General features: G+C 35.1%; 2 protein-coding genes across 3 annotated transcripts; both read left to right on the top strand.

Moving 5' to 3' along the window:
• The first annotated feature begins 28 nt into the window (after positions 1-28).
• Positions 29-9,839, top strand: pm20d1.1 (peptidase M20 domain containing 1, tandem duplicate 1). The gene is made up of 13 exons (XM_052593880.1): positions 29-366; positions 3,051-3,137; positions 3,216-3,451; positions 3,532-3,618; positions 3,705-3,838; positions 3,921-4,040; positions 4,832-4,907; positions 4,990-5,051; positions 5,130-5,208; positions 5,330-5,401; positions 8,325-8,490; positions 8,637-8,736; positions 8,825-9,839. Exons 1-13 carry the CDS (start codon positions 153-155, stop codon positions 8,937-8,939), a joined length of 1,548 nt encoding a protein of 515 aa, XP_052449840.1. The 5' UTR covers positions 29-152; the 3' UTR covers positions 8,940-9,839.
• Positions 9,840-10,883: 1,044 nt separating this feature from the next.
• pm20d1.2 (peptidase M20 domain containing 1, tandem duplicate 2) lies at positions 10,884-17,184 on the top strand. 2 transcript variants are annotated; one of them, XM_052593878.1, is made up of 13 exons: positions 10,885-11,147; positions 11,347-11,433; positions 12,090-12,325; positions 12,406-12,492; positions 12,568-12,701; positions 12,793-12,912; positions 13,095-13,170; positions 13,264-13,325; positions 15,350-15,428; positions 15,508-15,579; positions 15,869-16,034; positions 16,128-16,227; positions 16,317-17,184. In XM_052593878.1, exons 1-13 carry the CDS (start codon positions 10,928-10,930, stop codon positions 16,444-16,446), a joined length of 1,569 nt encoding a protein of 522 aa, XP_052449838.1. In that variant the 5' UTR covers positions 10,885-10,927; the 3' UTR covers positions 16,447-17,184. The 2 variants fall into 2 exon arrangements, with proteins under 2 accessions (XP_052449839.1, XP_052449838.1); XM_052593879.1 differs by lacking the exon at positions 15,508-15,579 and having other exon boundaries at positions 10,884-11,147.
• Positions 17,185-19,124: the final 1,940 nt, after the last annotated feature.

Raw genomic sequence — 19,124 nt, 5'->3', positions numbered from 1 at the left:
CAGGTGGTTAAAAAAAATCTCAACTGCTTTTTACCTTTGTGATTGGCTCCACACCAACCCAGGCCCCTTATGTTGCATCACCAGTTGACAATAAGGCTATAAAAATGTGAACCCTGATCATGCAGATGTAATTCCTCCTGAACTTCTGAAAGATGAAGACCAAAATCACTAAGAAGACAATTTTGAAGTTTTCTGGAATACTGCTGTTAATCCTTGTGCTTCCAGTTTTAATTTTATTTGCTGTTGTGATTGGTAGGGCGTTTACATTTAAAGTGAACACCGAACTTGGACAATGGGAAAATGCAACAACAATTTATCCCAGTTTAAATCCAGAACAGAAAAAGCAGCTGCTGGAAAATTTCAAGGGTAAGAAATGCCTAATTATATTAAAATTATACTTGTTCATACATAAATACTTTATAAATTGAATGTAGAAAGTAATAATAAAAAAGTAAAGAATCAGAATTTGGTTATTTTCAGACAATGCAAAATTTAAATATTCAATGAAATACCCTGATTGGGATAACTTATTTGCAGTGCTGTATAAAGCACCTGAAAGCCATGCTCAAGTAAAAGTACAGATATCTTACCAGAAAATGACAAGTTGAAGTCACAATTTTTAATATTACTTAAGTGAAAGTCTTAAAATATGTGATTTTTATTGTACTTAAGTACAAAAAGTATTATTATTTTTTTTTTTATCTTAAACGCACACGTTTTTGTAAGTAAAAACAATTGTACATAGTACAAGTGCAAAATGGAAAATAAGCAAATATATTCATACACAGCTTGAGTAGAAAGATTTTGTTTCATTTTATCTCTATCCATTTTGTATTTTTGGATGACCAAGAAGCTCTTCATCTGTACTTTAGTGTCTTTCCAACAAAAGAAAACCTTTCTGTAATCTGCATCTGAAAAAGCATTTATGTATATTTACAGTTTATGTATCTCAGAGAGAACACGGATGCATTTAATCTGCAGTTACAGATGGATAATGTTTTGTTTTCAACAAAATGTTGAATACTGATTAAAAAAAAAAGAAAGTCACAATGTGAAATTAAAACCACCAGTAGGTGGCAACAAGTTACTGTTAATGAGCGAGTCATTGAGATTCAACCGATTCATTCAAAGGGCTGCTTCATTCAGAAACAAAGCATTTGACTGTTAATGAGTGAATCACTGAATCATTTATTCAACTTATTCGTTCAGAAAGCTGATTCATTTCTTTCAATAAGTAAACACCGTCCATTGATTAGAGACACAAAACAGTGCTGTGATGTTTCTTTGGAGCTTTTTTCGTTAGCAAAATTGATCAAAACAAGCGATATTATGTCTAAACCCTAAGTCACTTATTTCTTTACTGAAATTTATAAAAATTATTATTACATTTGTTCATGCTGACATTTGCAAAAAAAAAAAAAAAAAAAAAAAACGGTACACTTTGTGTAATGTAGATTGTTAACTATATTAAATTATAAACAGAAAAGGATACAGAAGCATTTTTCCTGGAATTTTGAGTTTTATTAAACTAATAAATCACATGGGGGCACTCTGTGTGATTTGGTGATATACTTGATAATGTCAGATAGCACATCATTACAACACCTTACAACATCACCCTTCACAAGGAGGGTAAGCCACAAACATTCATTGCCAAAGAAGCTGGCTGTTCACAGAGTGCTGTATTCAAGCATGTTAACAGAAAGTTGAGTGGAAGGGAAAAGTGTGGAAGAAAGAGATGCTCAACCAACCGAGAGAACTGTAGCCTTATGAGGATTGTCAAGCAAAATCGATTCAAGAATTTGAGTGAACTTGGACTGAAGGAATGGACTGAGGCTGGGGTCAAGACATCAAGAGCCATCACACACAGACGTGTCAAGCAATTTACTGAACCACAGACAACATCAGAGGCGTCGTACCTGAGCTAAGGAGAAGAACTGGACTGTTGCCCCGTGGTCCAAAGTCTCTTTTCAGATGAGAGCAAGTTTTGTATTTCATTTGGAAACCAAGGTCCTAGAGTTTGGAGGAATGGTGGAGAAGCTCATAGCCCAAGTTGCTTGAAGTCCAGTGCTTAGTTTCCACAGTCTGTGGTGATTTGGGGTGCAATGTCATCTGCTGGTGTTGGTCCATTGTGTTTTTTAAAAAACCAAGTCACTGCACCTATTTACCAATAAATTTTTGAGCACTTTGTGCTTCCTTCTGCTGACCAGCTTTTTGAAGATGCTGATTTCATTTTCTAGCAGGATATGGAACCTGCCCACACTGCCAAAAGCACCAAAAGTTGGTTAAATGACCATGGTATTGGTGTGCTGAACCTCAGAGAGAATCTATGGCGTATTGTCAAGAGGAAAATGAGAAACAAGAGACCAAATAATGCAGATGAGCTGAAGGCCACTGTCAAAGAAACCTGGGCTTCCAGACGATCACAATTTAAAGAACCAAGGACTTAAACTACTTCAGTCTGTGTGCATTGAATTTATCACGAATTTCACAATTTGAGTTAAATTACTGAAATAAATGAACTTTTCTATGACATTCTAAATTATAGAGATGCACCTGTATTTATAAAGAGATTATTAAGTAAACCTAAGATCTGTCAGTACAGCGAGTGTTCATCTTAAAATATTACTTAAAAGTATAACATAGTACAACTTAAAAGTACTCTTTTATGCTTATGATTTTTTTTTTTAAATACATAAGCATGGACATTTTTACAATTATTCCAAAAGGGCTTTTACTTGCTAATATGGTATAAAATATAGCCGATTGTAAACAAATTTTGCAGCAAAGTTTTTTTTGCTGATATATTGATAAGGTAGAGCCCTAATGAAATTGTGTGAAATACAATCTAGGCTAAGTTAAGTCCTGTTTTTTTGTTTGTTAATTATTGAGCTTTTGTCTGAATAAAATAAATGAAAATTCAGGGCCTAAAAACCTCATGAAAATCTAATTTCAGAGTAAAGGCTTAATCGGAATATTGACATACATATAAACATAGTCAGATTTTCTTTTTTTATTTATTTTATTATTTTTAATTTAATCTCCCACAGTGGCAGTTCAGATTCCCACAGTGTCATTTTCAGAGTCAGACCAGAACACAACTGCCCTGCAAGAGTTTGACCTACTACTGAGGAGAGGTGAGAAAGTGATGATTTAAGGATTATTTTTGCATGCTTTATTTGTAAAAGGTTAATACTGAACTGTTCCTTTCTCAGTCTTCCCAAAGGTCTTCTCATCCAGTGTGGTCCAGCATGAGATGGTGGGAAGCTACAGCCACCTGTTGACTGTATCGGGAAGCGAGGCTGATCTGGAGCCCTACATGCTGCTGGCACACATTGATGTAGTGCCGGCCGATGAGGCAGATGGGTGGGATGCTCCTCCTTTCTCTGCTCAAGAGATCAATGGCTTCATTTATGGACGAGGAACCATCGACAATAAACAGTCTGTGATGGTACAGAGAATCAGCACTGCATCGTCTTCACATTTGTTCAGTTCAACCTGATGCTAACTGTAGTGATTTGTGTTTTGAAGGGGATCCTTCAGGCGTTGGAATACCTGCTGGAACGAGGTTACACTCCTCGGAGAAGCTTCTACATTGGCTTGGGTCACGATGAGGAGGTCCGTCTCTGTTCTAATCATAGTTTATCTGCTAATATCCCAGCAGAAAGCTTGTGTTAATGCAGCTGTTAATTTGGTTTTCTCAGATCAGTGGCCCACAAGGTGCTGTGAATATCGTGAAGCTCCTGAAGAGTCGTGGGGTGAAGCTTCTGTATGTTTTAGATGAAGGTCTCACGATCATGGATGGTGTGGTAGATGGCCTGATCGGACCTGGCGCCCTGTGAGACCTTCGTTTTACTGCGTTAATATGATCATGTAGATATTGATTTAGTGTTTAATATACGTCTTGTATGTTTTTGTAGAATTGGTGTGAGTGAGAAAGGTCAGGCCACAGTGAAGCTGAGTGTCAGCAGCGCTCCAGGACATTCATCCATGCCTCCCAGAGAAAGCAGCATCGGCATCTTGGCTTCAGCAGTTGCAAGGCAAGACAAAAGCATTTACTGTAATATGAAAACTGAGAGCATGATCTTAATTTAAATATTAAATATTATAGTTGACTTGATCTTGCATTTAAAAAAAGCAAGACAGAATGGAATAAACCCAACGCAAAAGCCATAATCAATATCCATCAGGCACATTTATGTAAAAAAATTAATAAATCTTGCTCTTAAAATTGTATTACACTGTATTCTAGCATGTAATTAAGTAAAATACCATAAACCTTCTTTGCATTTTTATTCATTTATTTTGCCATTCTACTTATTTAGTTACACTGTGGTGTAAAGTACCGATTTTCATAATGATATCATGTTTTTATAATTAAAATAAAAATTTATGTTTATATAATTCTGATTGAATTTCATATTCATAAATGTAAATTTTCAATTTATAACATATGGTCTTATTAAATTAAGCCAGGTTTTCTGCTGTCTAAATAAACAAGCCAATTTTACTAAAGAAATATTCAACTTTTAAGAAATATTTGTGAGCTTTTTAAAGTATTTATTTGAATGATGAATCTGAATTTGTTTTATACATTTTGTTTTATGAATAAATCATTCTGCCTTGCATTCTTCTTTTTCTTTGTATCTGATTTTGAAGTAATTTCATGTCTATTTTTGTGTAATATTACGTTTTTCTTAATGTATGTTGATGTTTACAGATATGAAATAAGATAAATAATTTAAACAAATGCATAAATTAATGAATAAATAAATCCTACATAAAGTAATTATGTAGGTAATTCTTTGTGTTTTGGTTAAAACTGACCCAGGTTGGAGAAGAACCGGATGCCCAATCTTTTTGGTCATGGTCCAGAGCGTGCCACATTTGAGCATCTGGCACATAAGGTAATAAAACAAACATGATATAAAATGCTCATGACACTCCTACAATAATAAATAGTTTAATACGTTCTCTTTTGCCTTCTAGTTTGGCTGGCCATACAGAATGGTCATGTCTAATCTGTGGCTCTTCTCTTCACTGCTCAGCAGGTAGGCTGTGTTTTTTCTCACTACAGTAACTAATGAGTACATGCTTTGATCTGTGGTACTTTCCAATCACATGTGCAGTGTTTTGGAAGAACAGCCAGACACAAATGCATTTGTGAGGACAACAACTGCTGTCACAATGTTTAACTCTGGTGTTAAGGTGGGCTGCCATTCACATCAGTTATTTTCTGTTTATACATATATTCACATAAAATACTGTAACTCTTAGCATTAATGAAGATCCAACTGTTAACTCCCGCATCTCTCTTTCTCTCTGACAGATCAATGTAATGCCAGCATATGCAGAGGCCTTTGTCAATTTCCGCATTCACTCTTCCCAGACACTACAAGAGGTGAGAGGTCAGCATTAGCACATTAACTAGTTGATATTTTTTATAAGATTTGCTATACCTAAAGAAAACCAGTGCTTGGAAGACAACAAAGGAAGTTTAAGCCCAACCCTTAGTTAAACCTACAGTTACAGAAATATACTGTTTATATACTATTTTATGTTCTTCTGAAGCCAGGCTCTCTACTCTCTGAACAATAAAATAATAAAATAAAAATAAACTCTTAAGAGTTAAGTAATCTTACATGTTAAAAAATAATGATTATAAAGTATTTATTTAAATTATCTACAGGTGCATCTCAATAAATTAAAATGTCGTGGTAAAGTTTATTTTAGTAATTCAACTCAAATAGTGAAAGTCGTGTATTAAATCAATTCAGTGCACACAGACTGAAGTAGTTTAAGTCTTTGGTTATTTTCATTGTGATGATTTTGGCTCACTTTTAACAAAAACCCAACAATTCATCTCAACAAATTAAAATACTTCATAAGACCAATAAAAAATTTTTTTTTTAATGAATTGTTGGCTTTCTGGGAAGTACGTTAATTAACTGTACATGTACTCAATACTTGGCAGGGGCTCTTTTTGCTTTAATTACTGCCTCAAATCAACGTGGCATGGAGGTGATCAGTTTGTAGCACTGCTGAGGTGGTCTGGAAGCCCAGGTTTCCTTGACAGTGGCCTTCAGCTCATCTGCATTGTTTGGTCTCTTGTTTCTCATTTTCTTCTTGACAATAGCCCATATATTCTCTCTGGGGTCCATTTCTAGTGAGTTTGCTGGCAGTTAAGCACACCAACACCATAGACCAACGCTACTTTTGCGTCATCGAAGGTTAATGCCCCTTTTTGGGGGAAAACAAACAGATTCCCCTGATACAGAACTCGCTCTAATTTCTTGATAGCAAAAATGGCAGAAACATACACACTCTCTTTGCCGGCCGAGGACCGTGAGAGGTATTTAATGAAGCTACTGGATACGGTGTTTACAGAGGTTTCCCTTTGAAATGGTCGAAAAACTGGATTAATAACCCCACGCAGTGGCCAAATATGGACATCTAACGTTACCATTATCTCGTGGAATCACCAAGGAGCCTACTTTTGTCATTAACATACTCCCAGTATGATAAACTAGACGATGAGGCCATGTCAAGAGGAGTCGGTGGTTTACTTGGATCATATTTCACTTGATTTAAGCTATTGACAGTTTTGTTGTAGTTAGAAATACGAAGCTGCTAGTAGCTACGTGATTAACGTTAGCTCTCATTAGGCACGCTACCTTGGCTGTTAATTGATTTTAAGTTTCAAATATTCGCAGGCTAGGACTAAACGATATAACTATTATACAATATCTGTTTGTAATTGTGTGACACATCAGAAACAATGAAAAACAAAAGGTCCCTGGAGCGAGTTCTGTATCAGGAATCCGTTTGTTTTCCCCCAAAAAGGGGCGTTAACCTTCGATGACGCCAAAGTAGCGTTGGTCTATGGTCATTTAACCAACTTTTGGTGCTTTTGGCAGTGTGGGCAGGTGCCAAATCCTGCTGGAAAATGAAATCAGCATCTTCAAAAAGCTGGTCAGCAGAAGGAAGCACAAAGTGCTCCAAAATTTATTGTTAAACTGGTGCAGTGAATTTGGTTTTCAAAAAACACAATGGACCAACACCAGAAGATGACATTGCACCCCAAATCACCACAGACTGTGGAAACTTAACACTGGACTACAAGCAACTTGGGTTATGAGCTTCTCCACCCTTCCTCCAAACTCTAGGACTTTGGTTTCCAAATGAAATACAAAACTTGCTCTCATCTGAAAAGAGGACTTTGGACCACTGGGCAACAGTTTGTGGCAGTTTCTTCTTATCCTTAGCTCAGGTAAGACACCTTTGACATTGTCTGTGGTTCAGGAGTGGCTTAACAAGAGGAATACAACAACTTTAGACACATTTCTTGACCCGTCTGTATGTCTTGACCCCAGCCTCAGTCCATTCCTTCTGAAGTTCACTCAAATTATTGAATCGATTTTGCTTGACAATCCTCATAAGGCTGTAGTTCTCTCGGTTGGTTGAGCATCTTTTTCTTCCACACTTTTTCCTTCCACTCAACTTTCTGTTAACATGCTGGGATACAGCACTCTGTGAACAGCCAGCTTCTTTGGTAATGAATGTTTGTGGCTTACCCTCCTTGTGTAGGGTGTCAATGATTGTCTTCTGGACAACTGTCAGATCAGTCTTCCTCATGATTGTTTAGCCTAGTGAACCAAACTGAGAGATCATTTTGAAAGCTCAGAAAACCTTTGCAGGTGTTTTGATTTGATTAGCTGTTTGGCATGTCACCATATTCCAATTTGTTGAGATAGTGGAGCCAAAATCATCACAGTTAAAAGAACCAAAGACTTAAACTACTTCAAACTGTGTGCACTGAATTTACCATGAGTTTCCAAATTTGAGTTGAATTACTGAAATACATGATCTTTTCCACGGCATTCTAATTTATTGAGATGCACCTGTATGTATTTACTTGATTTTATACCTCTTTTTTTTGGACTTTATGATGATAGGGCAGTTTAAAGTTTACAGGAAGTGAAGTCGGGGAGATAGGTCTGGTATTATTAGTTGCCTCAAGTTTTTTCTTTTTCTTTGTTTATCATTTTTGTTCAATGTTTTAAGTAGTCTTATACCCATCTCTTTTTATATAATGTTGGTTTCAAATTGTATACTGTATAAATAAATATATAGAAAAATAATATAAATAGTTATTGAAAGTCAAGAGCAGCAGTAAGAATTAGACAAATATTATGTTGATAGGATGTTGCTGTTGGTTACTTCAAATATATTCAGTGTGAGTGAAGGATTTTCAAACTTTAATAAAAGTCTTACATTTTACAAATGCAAAAAGTTCATTGATTGATTTCCTATTTCCTTTCTAGGTTCTAAAGCTGATTGAATCCACTATATCAGATGAGCGAGTGAAGGTAGAGTTTGTCAGTGGATTCGACCCGCTGCCCATTAGCTCCTATGATGAGGATACATTCGGCTACCAGATCATAAAGAAAACAGTGCATGACATTTTTCCTGAAGTCACTGTATCTCCTGGTATGGCTTTCAGCATTGTGCCATTAAATACTGCATGTTTGCTCTCTCTAGTAAGAGCTCAAGGGGTTTAAGTGGCCCTTATATACATCATTGACCAATGAAGAGCTTCTCCCACTCTTAGTCTTGTCAATGATTTCCTCTCACAGGTGTCTGCGTGGGGAACACTGACAGCCGTCACTACACAGAACTGTCTCCGGACATTTATCGTTTTGCCCCATCATGGTACAAACCTGGAGATTCTGCAAGGTAGGACACTCAGAAATGCTGAAGCGACATACTGGCCTCATGTACTATAAAAATAACAAAATAATAAACCGCTTATTCTTCCCTTTAGATTTCATGGTGTGAATGAGAGAATCTCCATCCAGAACTATGAAGAGATTGTGCAGTTCTACTTTCAGCTCATGCAGAACAGTGACATCAGGAACTTGCCAGGACCTCGCACCTAAACCTAAATGTTTCCTAAACAGCAAATAAGCATATACAGTACGAATGATTTCTGAAGGATCATGTGACACTGAAGGCTGTAAATTAATTACTAATATTTTACTATATTGCTTTTTTTACTGTATTTTTGATAAAATAAATGCATCTAACTTTGGAAAATTCTTGTAAATATATTTTCTTAATTTGCTTGTGGAATTACATAATGGATAATAATAAAAACGTGTGTGTTTTTTTTTTTTTTTTCTTTAGTTAGTTTTCCCAGGGTGAGTCAACTTTCTGCTACATTAAAATACAAATCACAAGGTTACTCATGCCATACCAATGGAAATGTTATTAAGATATGACAAGTAACATTTCCTTCCTTCATGCTAAACCACAGTGCTTGCACTTATTATTTTAAAGCTGTTTTAGTTTTTAAAGTTCAAAAGGGTAACCTATGCATCTTCTGTCTTTGCAAAATACTCCTTGCTATATTGCAATTATCAGATTTTCTTGTTATTGAAAAAAAAATATCTGAAATGCTGTTTACCGGTTATTTTGTTAGTGCAGAGTAACTGGAGGCTATAGGTCTGAGGCCAGTCGCTGCACATGCAGAGATTCTCTGTGAGTGGAGGACATCAGCCGGTTTATTGTTTGTCTGCACAGATCACTGCTCTTCTTCACTGACTAGACAATCTTAGGTCGCAGGTTATTGCATCTTTATGTAATATTTATTCTGTATGTCAAAGTTTATATTCTTGACTTTGCTCTATCAAGCTGTCAATGATTAATAATTCTAACATTACATAAAATGGACCAGTATGTAAATGTTTATGGATCTGTCTGAGAGGATAGTTGCCCTATAAAACTATCCTGTAAAGTCATCAAGTTACAAAGAGCAGATAAAGACTTCTTCAAAATGACATTGCCTTTATGTAGTTTATAACCTTGTTATGCATTTTACCTTTGTATCATTGCTCTCCTTGGTGTCAGACTCTAGTCAATAATTTCCTTGGTTGCATCAAAAGTAACCTTAAAAGAAAGTGCAGACCTAAAAAGAAAAAATATATAAATTATTCTGAGATAATTGTCACGACAACATTACAGCATATTAAACAGACACTGGTTTCCAGTGGTAGTCTATACAGTGTTAGTGCTTCATATTATAATTTAATTTCACAAGAATGAGCTGAGCCTCATTTTAAGATTGTTATGGCCTGCTTTCACAGACGGGGCTTAGCTTAAGCCACAACTAGGCCTTGGTTAAATTAAGATATTTAAGCAGCCCAGTAAGAATTAGTGTGTAGAATGCCTTAGAAAAATGTTAAATGTGTGCATCTTGAGGCAGGACGAAGATATGTCAGAGCAAGATATGTTCAGTCGAGACAACTCAAACATGCATTTTAGTCTGGAACTAGCCTTAAGCCAAGTCTGCGAAACTGGGAGGTATATGTATGTCTCATATAAAGTGCAGCTTTTCAGAAGGAACTCAAATCTCATGCACAAACAGTTATTCATTTACTTCCTTGTTGCTTTTCTCCTAATGTCTGCAACGAATTTTGTATTACCTGCCATCTATAACTCTGGCCTACGGATGATTCTTATTGTGCAAATCAAATTGCAAACATGACTGAATGTTTTTTTAAATATAGAAAAAAAATTAATATTAATGAATTGTTATTATTAATTTAAGCTATTTAAATTTTATTTTTTTAACTGAAATAAAACAGAAATAAATATATGATTTATATTTATTTAAAAATAAAATATGAAATGTGTATATACTGTATAAATTTAAAAACCGTAGCACACAACAAAATTATTAAAACTTCAATTAAAATTATAAAGAAAATATAATAAAACGTAATTCAAAATATTTATATATGTCTATTTTTTTTTTTACATGCGACTGCAATCCACATCAGCAGATGGCGTTACTGTGTTATCGGTGAGGTATTAAATAAACATGAACTCTGGCCATGAAATGACTGTATTTTGCACTTCCTGAAACATGACAGGCCAAAACGCTGAGTGGAAATTATTTAAGTTTCTCAAAGTGCTGCTGTTTAGTGTCATATTTTTGATTACAGTTTTGTTCCTTGTTGCCACAGTTAAGACGTTTACATTTGACGCGGACGCGGGGCTTCTGTTGGGAAAATGGGAAAATACAACAGCCATTTCTCTTCATTTAAGTCCACAACAGAGAAAGAACCAGCTGGCACATTTCAAAGGTAATATACAACGAATAAATACTACGAAGAACACCTCTCTGTGCAGATTGCTAAACCAGTAGCTCATCACGTGACATGAATAGATGGCTCTGGAAAACGCATACAGTTGACGGAGATAAAGGATGTGCTGTCAACATGAGCAGATTGCTGCTGTAGATATTAAAAATATTATAATGTGTTGTTTTCGTCTCTTTTATAGCGGCCATCCAGATTCCCACTGTGTCATTCACTGAGACAAATGTGAACACGAGCGCGCTGCGTGAGTTTGACGCGCTGCTGAGGAAGGGTGAGACACCATGCCTCAATACTTATAATATAAATATAATATAACTAATTTTAATTACCAAAAACATATTTAGCTGATTCGTATATTTTGAGTTCAATCCTGTTACCACTTGAACTCCCCCACTACAAAAAATACAATAAAAAAATTAATAAAATTAGACATTTTATAAAATTGTGCACATGAAGTTACATAATGTGAACCTTTTCTGCAGCATAAAAAGCATAAAAAAACTCATATTAAGATTTCTCAAATTGTAAAAAAGTATAATTTAGGCTAAATCTGCAACCCTATTACTTGCATTTCCTTAGTAGCCTACTTATTAACCTAGAACATCATTATTATGTGATCATTTAATTTACTGTAAATATATTACTTATATTTATTAATTAGCATAATATAATTAAAACAAGTACATTTTTATGTTCAATGTTTATTGCTTGAAAACATTGTAATATATAGCCTAATTCAAGGCATTAAACTTTTACTAATTTGGTAACAGGATAACAAAAACCACAAACTATATATAAAACGAAAAGTATTTTCTAAAAGTAAAGCACTTCTTTTTACATTGTTTATAAATATTAATTGTTAAAAATATATAAATAAAAAAACCTTTTCTTGTATTGAGTGTTATTTAAGAATCTTTTCTTTCTCAGTCTTCCCGAAGGTCTTCTCATCCAGTGTGGTCCAGCATGAGATGGTGGGAAGCTACAGCCACCTGTTGACTGTATCGGGAAGCGAGGCTGATCTGGAGCCCTACATGCTGCTGGCACACATTGATGTAGTGCCGGCCGATGAGGCAGATGGGTGGGATGCTCCTCCTTTCTCTGCTCAAGAGATCAATGGCTTCATTTATGGACGAGGAACCATCGACAATAAACAGTCTGTGATGGTACAGTGAATCAGCACTGCATCGTCTTCACATCTGTTCAGTTCAACCTGATGCTAACTGTAGCGATGTGTGTTTTGAAGGGGATCCTTCAGGCGTTGGAATACCTGCTGGAACGAGGTTACACTCCTCGGAGAAGCTTCTACATTGGCTTGGGTCACGATGAGGAGGTCTGTCTCAAGTTAATTGACTAACTGTGGTTTAGAATATGTATTTATATGAACTTATTTCTATGGTTTTGTCAGGTGAATGGTTTACATGGGGCAGTCAATATCGTGAAGCTCCTGAAGAGTCGTGGGGTGAAGCTCCAGTATGTTTTAGATGAAGGCCTGGCAGTGCTGGATGGTGTCATAAGTGGCCTGGATGGACCTGCTGCCCTGTGAGACTGTTATTCTGAGTGGTTCTACTAGCAGAGTCATTTAGTAATTGTATTAGTGTGTAATTTTTGCCCTGTGTGTGTGTTTTTGTAGAATAGGTATCAGTGAGAAAGGTCAGGCCACAGTGAAGCTGAGTGTCAGCAGCGCTCCAGGACATTCGTCCATGCCTCCCAGAGAAAGCAGCATCGGCATCTTGGCTTCAGCAGTCAAAAGGCAAGCAGAAACATCTATTTTTTTATTTATTTTTGAATAGTAAAACAATTAAAAAAGATTAAAGATGGATCCAAGTTATTCTCAAACCAGCTGCATGACAGTAGTATTAGACCAAGCTACATGTATTTAAATTAAGATTTATTGTATGTAATGTTATCAATTACGGTAATATCTTTTCCCAGATTGGAGGAAAATCCAATGCCCAGGCTGTTTGGATATGGTCCTGAGCGTGGTATGTTTGAACACCTAGCCCATAAGGTAAAATGCTACAAGACTTTGCAGGCCATAGTTTATGAAATACTGACCTTATTTTATATATGTGAAAAACATTTCTCTTATTTTCTTTTGTAGTTTGGTTTGCCTCTCAAATTCATCATGTCTAATCTGTGGCTCTTCTCTCCGCTACTCAGCAGGTAGCTCATATTGGTTACCTTAATGTAGTAAGTAATGTCATATCAAAGTGTTTTATATACAGGATGTTTCCTGCATTGAAAACTTTTCGGACCCTCCAAAGACAATTTAATAATGGTTATGGGCTTTTTTCCCCTCTCTATATGACTGTCATCACATCCCATTCTGTACTTTTATATGAAAAGATTGTTATACAAGTCAGGATTTAAAGCCAGAGTCTGCCTTGTACCCATATGATAATAATTCATAGCATTGATTTGTGATATAAATTAATAATTTATTTCAGCAAGGATACATTAAATTGCTCAAAATTGACAAGCCTACAAAATCAATTAACAAACAATTAACAGTTATATTGTAAATTATGCTGTAACAATTATATCAATTGACAAACTGTAAAATATAACAATGTTTAAGAGCCCTTTGTTTTTAAGACCTTTTATAAGATCTGCAAAAATGTATTTAAAAATAAAAATGAATACCATAAGAACAGGGTAGGGCAGTGCCTATGGTAACATTAAACTGTAAAAACTGGTTTAATTACAGTTGAGATACAGGTTTTCACAAAAACAAAAAAATATATCTAAAAGGAAAACCTCATATTTCAGTCATTAAACCATTATTATTTTTTTTTAAAGTAAAGAGACGAGTCAGAAGCATAAATTATTATATTTAAAACAGGGTCATATGGGCGGATGGGGTGAAACAGCAGACAGGCTTATTAAAAATCCAGTTTGATTCTCTGTCAGTAGCAGGTGCTTGTGGAATGTCAAAAATATAGGGGTAACTCAGTAACGACTGTAAACAAAGAAGTGCTGTGCTCATGAACCCTACTTCATCAGGAGCAATTTTGCCCAAATATCTTGAATTTTAGGGCATAACTGCATTTATGGAGTCATATTTGTCAGCAGTCAACTGTATGAATAAGATGATATTACAGGTCTGGGGGCAGGGCTAGCGCATTAACTGCATTCAAATATTTTAATCAAGTTATTTTTCATAACTAATTAATTAAACACTTTATTAATTAATTGCATCATGTACAGGTGCATCTCCGATTAGAATATTATAGAAAAGGTATTTATTTTTGAAATTTAATTAAAAAAGCTAACTTTCTTATATTTTAGATTCATTGCACACAAACTAAAATATTTCAAGATTTTTTATTTATTTATTTTCTTTTAATTCTGATGGTTATGACTTAAGTCAAGTTTGAAAATTCCGTATTCAGTATCTAAAAAAATTAGAATATTCCATTTTGAGCTTGATTAGTTTGATTCACTTTTAATATAAATACTGGGTACCTCTTGGGCTAGTTTAGAGCATGCAACTACAATTATGGGAAAGACTACTGACTTGACAGTTGTCTGGAAGACGATCATCAACATCTTCCACAAGGAGGGTAAGCAACAGAAGATCATTGCTGAAAGGGCTGGCTGTTCACAGAGTGCTGTATCAAAATATATTTATAGAAAGTTGACTGAAAGGAAAAGGTGTGGTAGGAAAAGGTGCACAAGCAACAGGGATGAAGGGACAAGTATTGTGAAGAGGAAGATAAGTAAAAACTCACAAACAATACAGAGGAGCTGAAGGGCGCTATCAAAACAACCTGAGCTTCAATAACGCCTCAGCAGTGCCACAGGCTGATCGCCTCCATGCCTCGCCTCATTAAAGCAGTAATTCATACAGAAGGAGCCCTAACAAATTATTGAGTGTATAACAAAACCTGCTTTGGAGATCTTGAACATTTCTGTTTTGTGAATCTTTTTTTTTATTATTATTGATCTTTGAGAAAATGTTACAATTTTTGGAGATACTGAATTTTTAAGATGTAAATTATAACCATCAGAATTAAAACGAAAAACTCTTTAAATATTAAAGTTTGTGTGCAATGATTCTAGAATATAAGAAAGTTTGCTTTTTAAAAATCCAATTACAAAAAATAAATAACTTTTCCATGATATTCCAATTTTTTGAGATGCACCTGTAAGCATTTAAAACCCAGGAGAATCCCTTTCATATGCAGGGTGTTGGAGAGAAAACCTGACACAAATGCTTTTGTAAGAACCACAACTGCCGTCACTATGTTTAACTCGGGTGTAAAGGTGGGTCTCTCTTTTTTGTTGTAAGTTAGTTCACAAAGTAGCGTGAAGGTAGATCTGATTATTTCTCCTTCTCTGACAGATTAACATAATCCCGTCATATGCTGAAGCTTTGGTTAATTTCCGTATCCACTCATCCCAAACACTGCAGGAGGTGAGAGGTCACACCGTGTGCCACAGCAATGACTCATTCAGTTCAACCAATAACTCTGATAGATCATCCATTAACTTTTGCTTTTCGCACCTTCTTCACACCAACCAGTATCTCATGAATCACTCTGATTTAAAAACTGATTAACTGAAGATGGTTAGTGTGTAAATAATGATTCTTTTTTTTTTTTTTTTGTGGGCTATCCCTTTAAAACAAATGCTATTTACAATTGTTTAATAAACGCTCTTTTCCTCTGAACTATTTCATAGTTTGATTCAGTGTCTTCTTTTAGGTTCTGGAGTTAGTCGAGTCAACTGTGTCAGATGAGCGTGTGAAGGTAGAGCTAGTCAATGGATTCGACCCACTGCCCATCAGTTCCTATGATGAGCAGGCGTTTGGCTTTCAGATCATAAAGAAAACGGTGCAGAGCATGTTTCCTCAGCTTACGGTGGCTCCTGGTAAGACAAGTGATGCATTTCTGCTTTCCGTCTCTTACATACATCATTGACTTGTGAAGAGCCTCTTCTAACTGAGCTGATTTCCTCTAACAGGTGTCTGTGTTGGCAACACTGACAGCCGTCACTACAAGGATATCACTCAAGATATATATCGCTTTGCTCCGTCATGGTTCAAACCAGGTGATCCTCAGAGGTAAGACACAGGAGATATGCTCTTTGTAATATTGTCCAGCTAGAAATGTCATGTTTTTATATAAGTAAACATTAATGTTCCTCCTGTAGATTTCACGGTGTGAACGAGAGAATCTCCATTCAGAACTATGAAGAGATCGTGCAGTTCTACTTTCAGCTCATCCAGAATAATGACATCAGGAAGCTGCCGCCACCTCACAGTAGCCAGCATGAGCTGTAAATGGTGCGATGTTACTTACACGGATCTCAAAACACTGAAGATTTAGAAGGCTTTGTTTTAGCATGTATTTCTTTTTAAACTGTATTATCACCCTGACTTTTAAGTAATGGGTTTTGCCAGTTAGACCAGCCAAATTACTGTAAGTTTACTGTAAGCAATCCTGACCATGACCAAAAACACCCTGAAGCATTGCTGAACACGACTACACTTCAGCTGAGCCCCTTCAAAAACTGTAGGTATGCAAATAAATCAGAAGAAATGGGGATTGTGATATTTGAAAGTGTGAGTGGGTGCAGAGGACATGATTGAATTAGTTAACTCTGCTTCAAAATACTTATAAATACATTTCTGAGAGATTCATCTTAAACAGCCTGAGCTCTATTATATGTATCTTACCTTTATAGTGTTTTCATTGATTCAGATTTTATTAAGGTCTAAGTTAGTGCTGTGTTACATTTTCCAAGCTTGCATTATGGGCCAATAGCGCTGGACTGAAGTGATTTATTATGACTGATTATGTCTGGATATAAACATTTACTTCTGCATATCACCTGTAACTCGACCCAAAGGTATTGTTATCGGTTGTTTAAATGTTACTTTGAATCCTTAGTAATTTAAATGGAGTGTGCTGAGACTGAAAATGAGTGTAAATGTTTTGCATTAATCATTTTGAAATGTCAAGAATGTTACATGAATTTTTAATTTAAATTTTAAATTAATAAATTGTTTTAATAGAAACAGATTGGTGTTTTCTCTTATTTATTTATTTATTTATAATTAACATTCTAATTAACATTCAGACATTGGGGAAAAAAACACCTTTATCTAAAAATGTTTAGAAATGTCACAAGCTTATCAATGCAGTCTCTCTATGACTGATTACATCTATTTTTTAGTTGAACTTTTAAAGTTAAATTCACACTAATTCAATTTGGCCAATTGAAAAATTTAGATGTGATCAGTCAATAGGTTAAGTTGGAGAGTACTGAATTTTTTAACAAAAAATTTATACAATGTTTAAGAGAGTAGTATTACATCAAAATTCGACACATTTTCTTTGCCGAGGTGGAGCACTGATTATTTCTTAGGCCAGTCGCAGCACAAGTCAGGATTGAAGAAATTTCCATCAGGGCAATTCATCACATAGGTCCCACCATTAGAACACTGAATGAAGGTCGTAGGGTCGTCTGGGTTTACATATGACCCGTCCAGTTTGCCTACACAGAACTCTGAGGTCTCATCAGGCTCATGTGTTGGGACAGCTGGGAAATCTGGAGGAGGAAATTTGAATTTGATATTTTATCTTAGTTTTACAGTTATTGATCTAGTTTATTACATGGCTTTCTGGAATAGCTGTGCAATAAGCAGACATTGTACAATCAGCCAGTCATTATCGTAAAATAAACTGACAGGGTGACGCAGAACTTATCTTTATATAATCTTTATAGTTCACGAATGTTAAAAAGACAGTCACACAATTAATTATAACGATCTATCAGATATGTTTGGAATCCCTGAGCTTCAAAATGCCCAGGTGATATTTCTGACATTACACCTCCAAACATGCTGCTTCGGTGATTTGGAATATTTTTTTAAGAGCCTCATCTCAAACAGCCTGGTCTCAATATTGAGCTATTCTAGTTACCTTTACAGTGTGTCCATTAATTCATATTATAATGCTGTGGTACATTTCCAAAGCTTGCATTATGGGCCAATAGATTATTAATTAAAAAATGTGATTTATGTCTGGCTCTATGAACATTTATTTCTGCATATCACTTGCATCACAACAAATTATTTATTGCTCAACACATTTATTACTATTGGTTGTTTAAATGTCACTTTAAAAAACTTTATTTTTATCACTGAAATGGTCTGTACTGAGACAGTACATATTTTTTTAAAAATATTTAATATAAATAGTTTTGAGATTTCAAGGTAATTTTTTTTATAATTATTATTTTAGTTTACAAACAAACATTGATGGATGTTCTTTTTTATTTGAATAAATATTCTAACATCATAATAAAAGCACCCTTTTTCAGGGACGGACTGGGACTAAAAATGGCCGTGGACTTTGACTAGGCCCGGCCAAAAGCAATCGGCGCGCATAAACTCGACAACAACAAAAATAACGCCTGGCATGAGTGTCACAAGACTTTAATTGTGGCTCATGATACTTTACCATCCAAATTATAGCAATAGCACTGATGTAATTGAATAAACAAACGATGGAATGGATAAAAAAAACACACACAAAAAACAGGTTTTATTCCAAGATAGCATAGCATAGTTTATATAATATGCTGTTATAACAGTATATTATACAATCTATTCCATGCTGTCTTAAAATGAATTTATTACTTAATAATCTTAATTTATGCAGTAATTAATCTTACTGCACAGATAATAATACCACATCTAAATGAAAATACACCATTACATTTGTAACTTCTGTATTCAACATTTGTAAATATTAACTGTAACGTTACCAACATTTTTAAAAGTAAAAGAACAACATATTTCTTAATATTAGCTACTGCATGTTACATTTTACAGCTAAAATGCTGAAGTTTAGCTGTTTTAACTACTGTAATCATTACAAATGTAGCAACCTGAACATCACTTCCTAACATCATCCCTAGCAAGTAACTCCCTTTCTCCTCTCATGTTACATA

Source organism: Carassius gibelio, chromosome B23 (assembly GCF_023724105.1).
Source record: "Carassius gibelio isolate Cgi1373 ecotype wild population from Czech Republic chromosome B23, carGib1.2-hapl.c, whole genome shotgun sequence".
Lineage (NCBI taxonomy): Eukaryota > Metazoa > Chordata > Actinopteri > Cypriniformes > Cyprinidae > Carassius > Carassius gibelio.
The sequence above is the reverse complement of the archived record's forward strand: the minus strand, read 5'-3'. Positions and strand labels throughout refer to the sequence as shown.

Bases quoted from the DNA above. Each gene is read 5' to 3' on its own strand.
- pm20d1.1 (XM_052593880.1), top strand. From the start codon at position 153: ATGAAGACCAAAATCACTAAGAAGACAATTTTGAAGTTTTCTGGAATA. The intron at 5,052-5,129 runs GTAGGCTGTGTT...TCACATGTGCAG, and splicing joins TTCTCTTCACTGCTCAGCAG to TGTTTTGGAAGAACAGCCAG. The intron at 5,209-5,329 runs GTGGGCTGCCAT...TCTCTCTGACAG, and splicing joins TGTTTAACTCTGGTGTTAAG to ATCAATGTAATGCCAGCATA.
- pm20d1.2 (XM_052593878.1), top strand. From the start codon at position 10,928: ATGACAGGCCAAAACGCTGAGTGGAAATTATTTAAGTTTCTCAAAGTG. The intron at 13,326-15,349 runs GTAGCTCATATT...TTTCATATGCAG, and splicing joins TTCTCTCCGCTACTCAGCAG to GGTGTTGGAGAGAAAACCTG. The intron at 16,035-16,127 runs GTAAGACAAGTG...TTCCTCTAACAG, and splicing joins TCAGCTTACGGTGGCTCCTG to GTGTCTGTGTTGGCAACACT.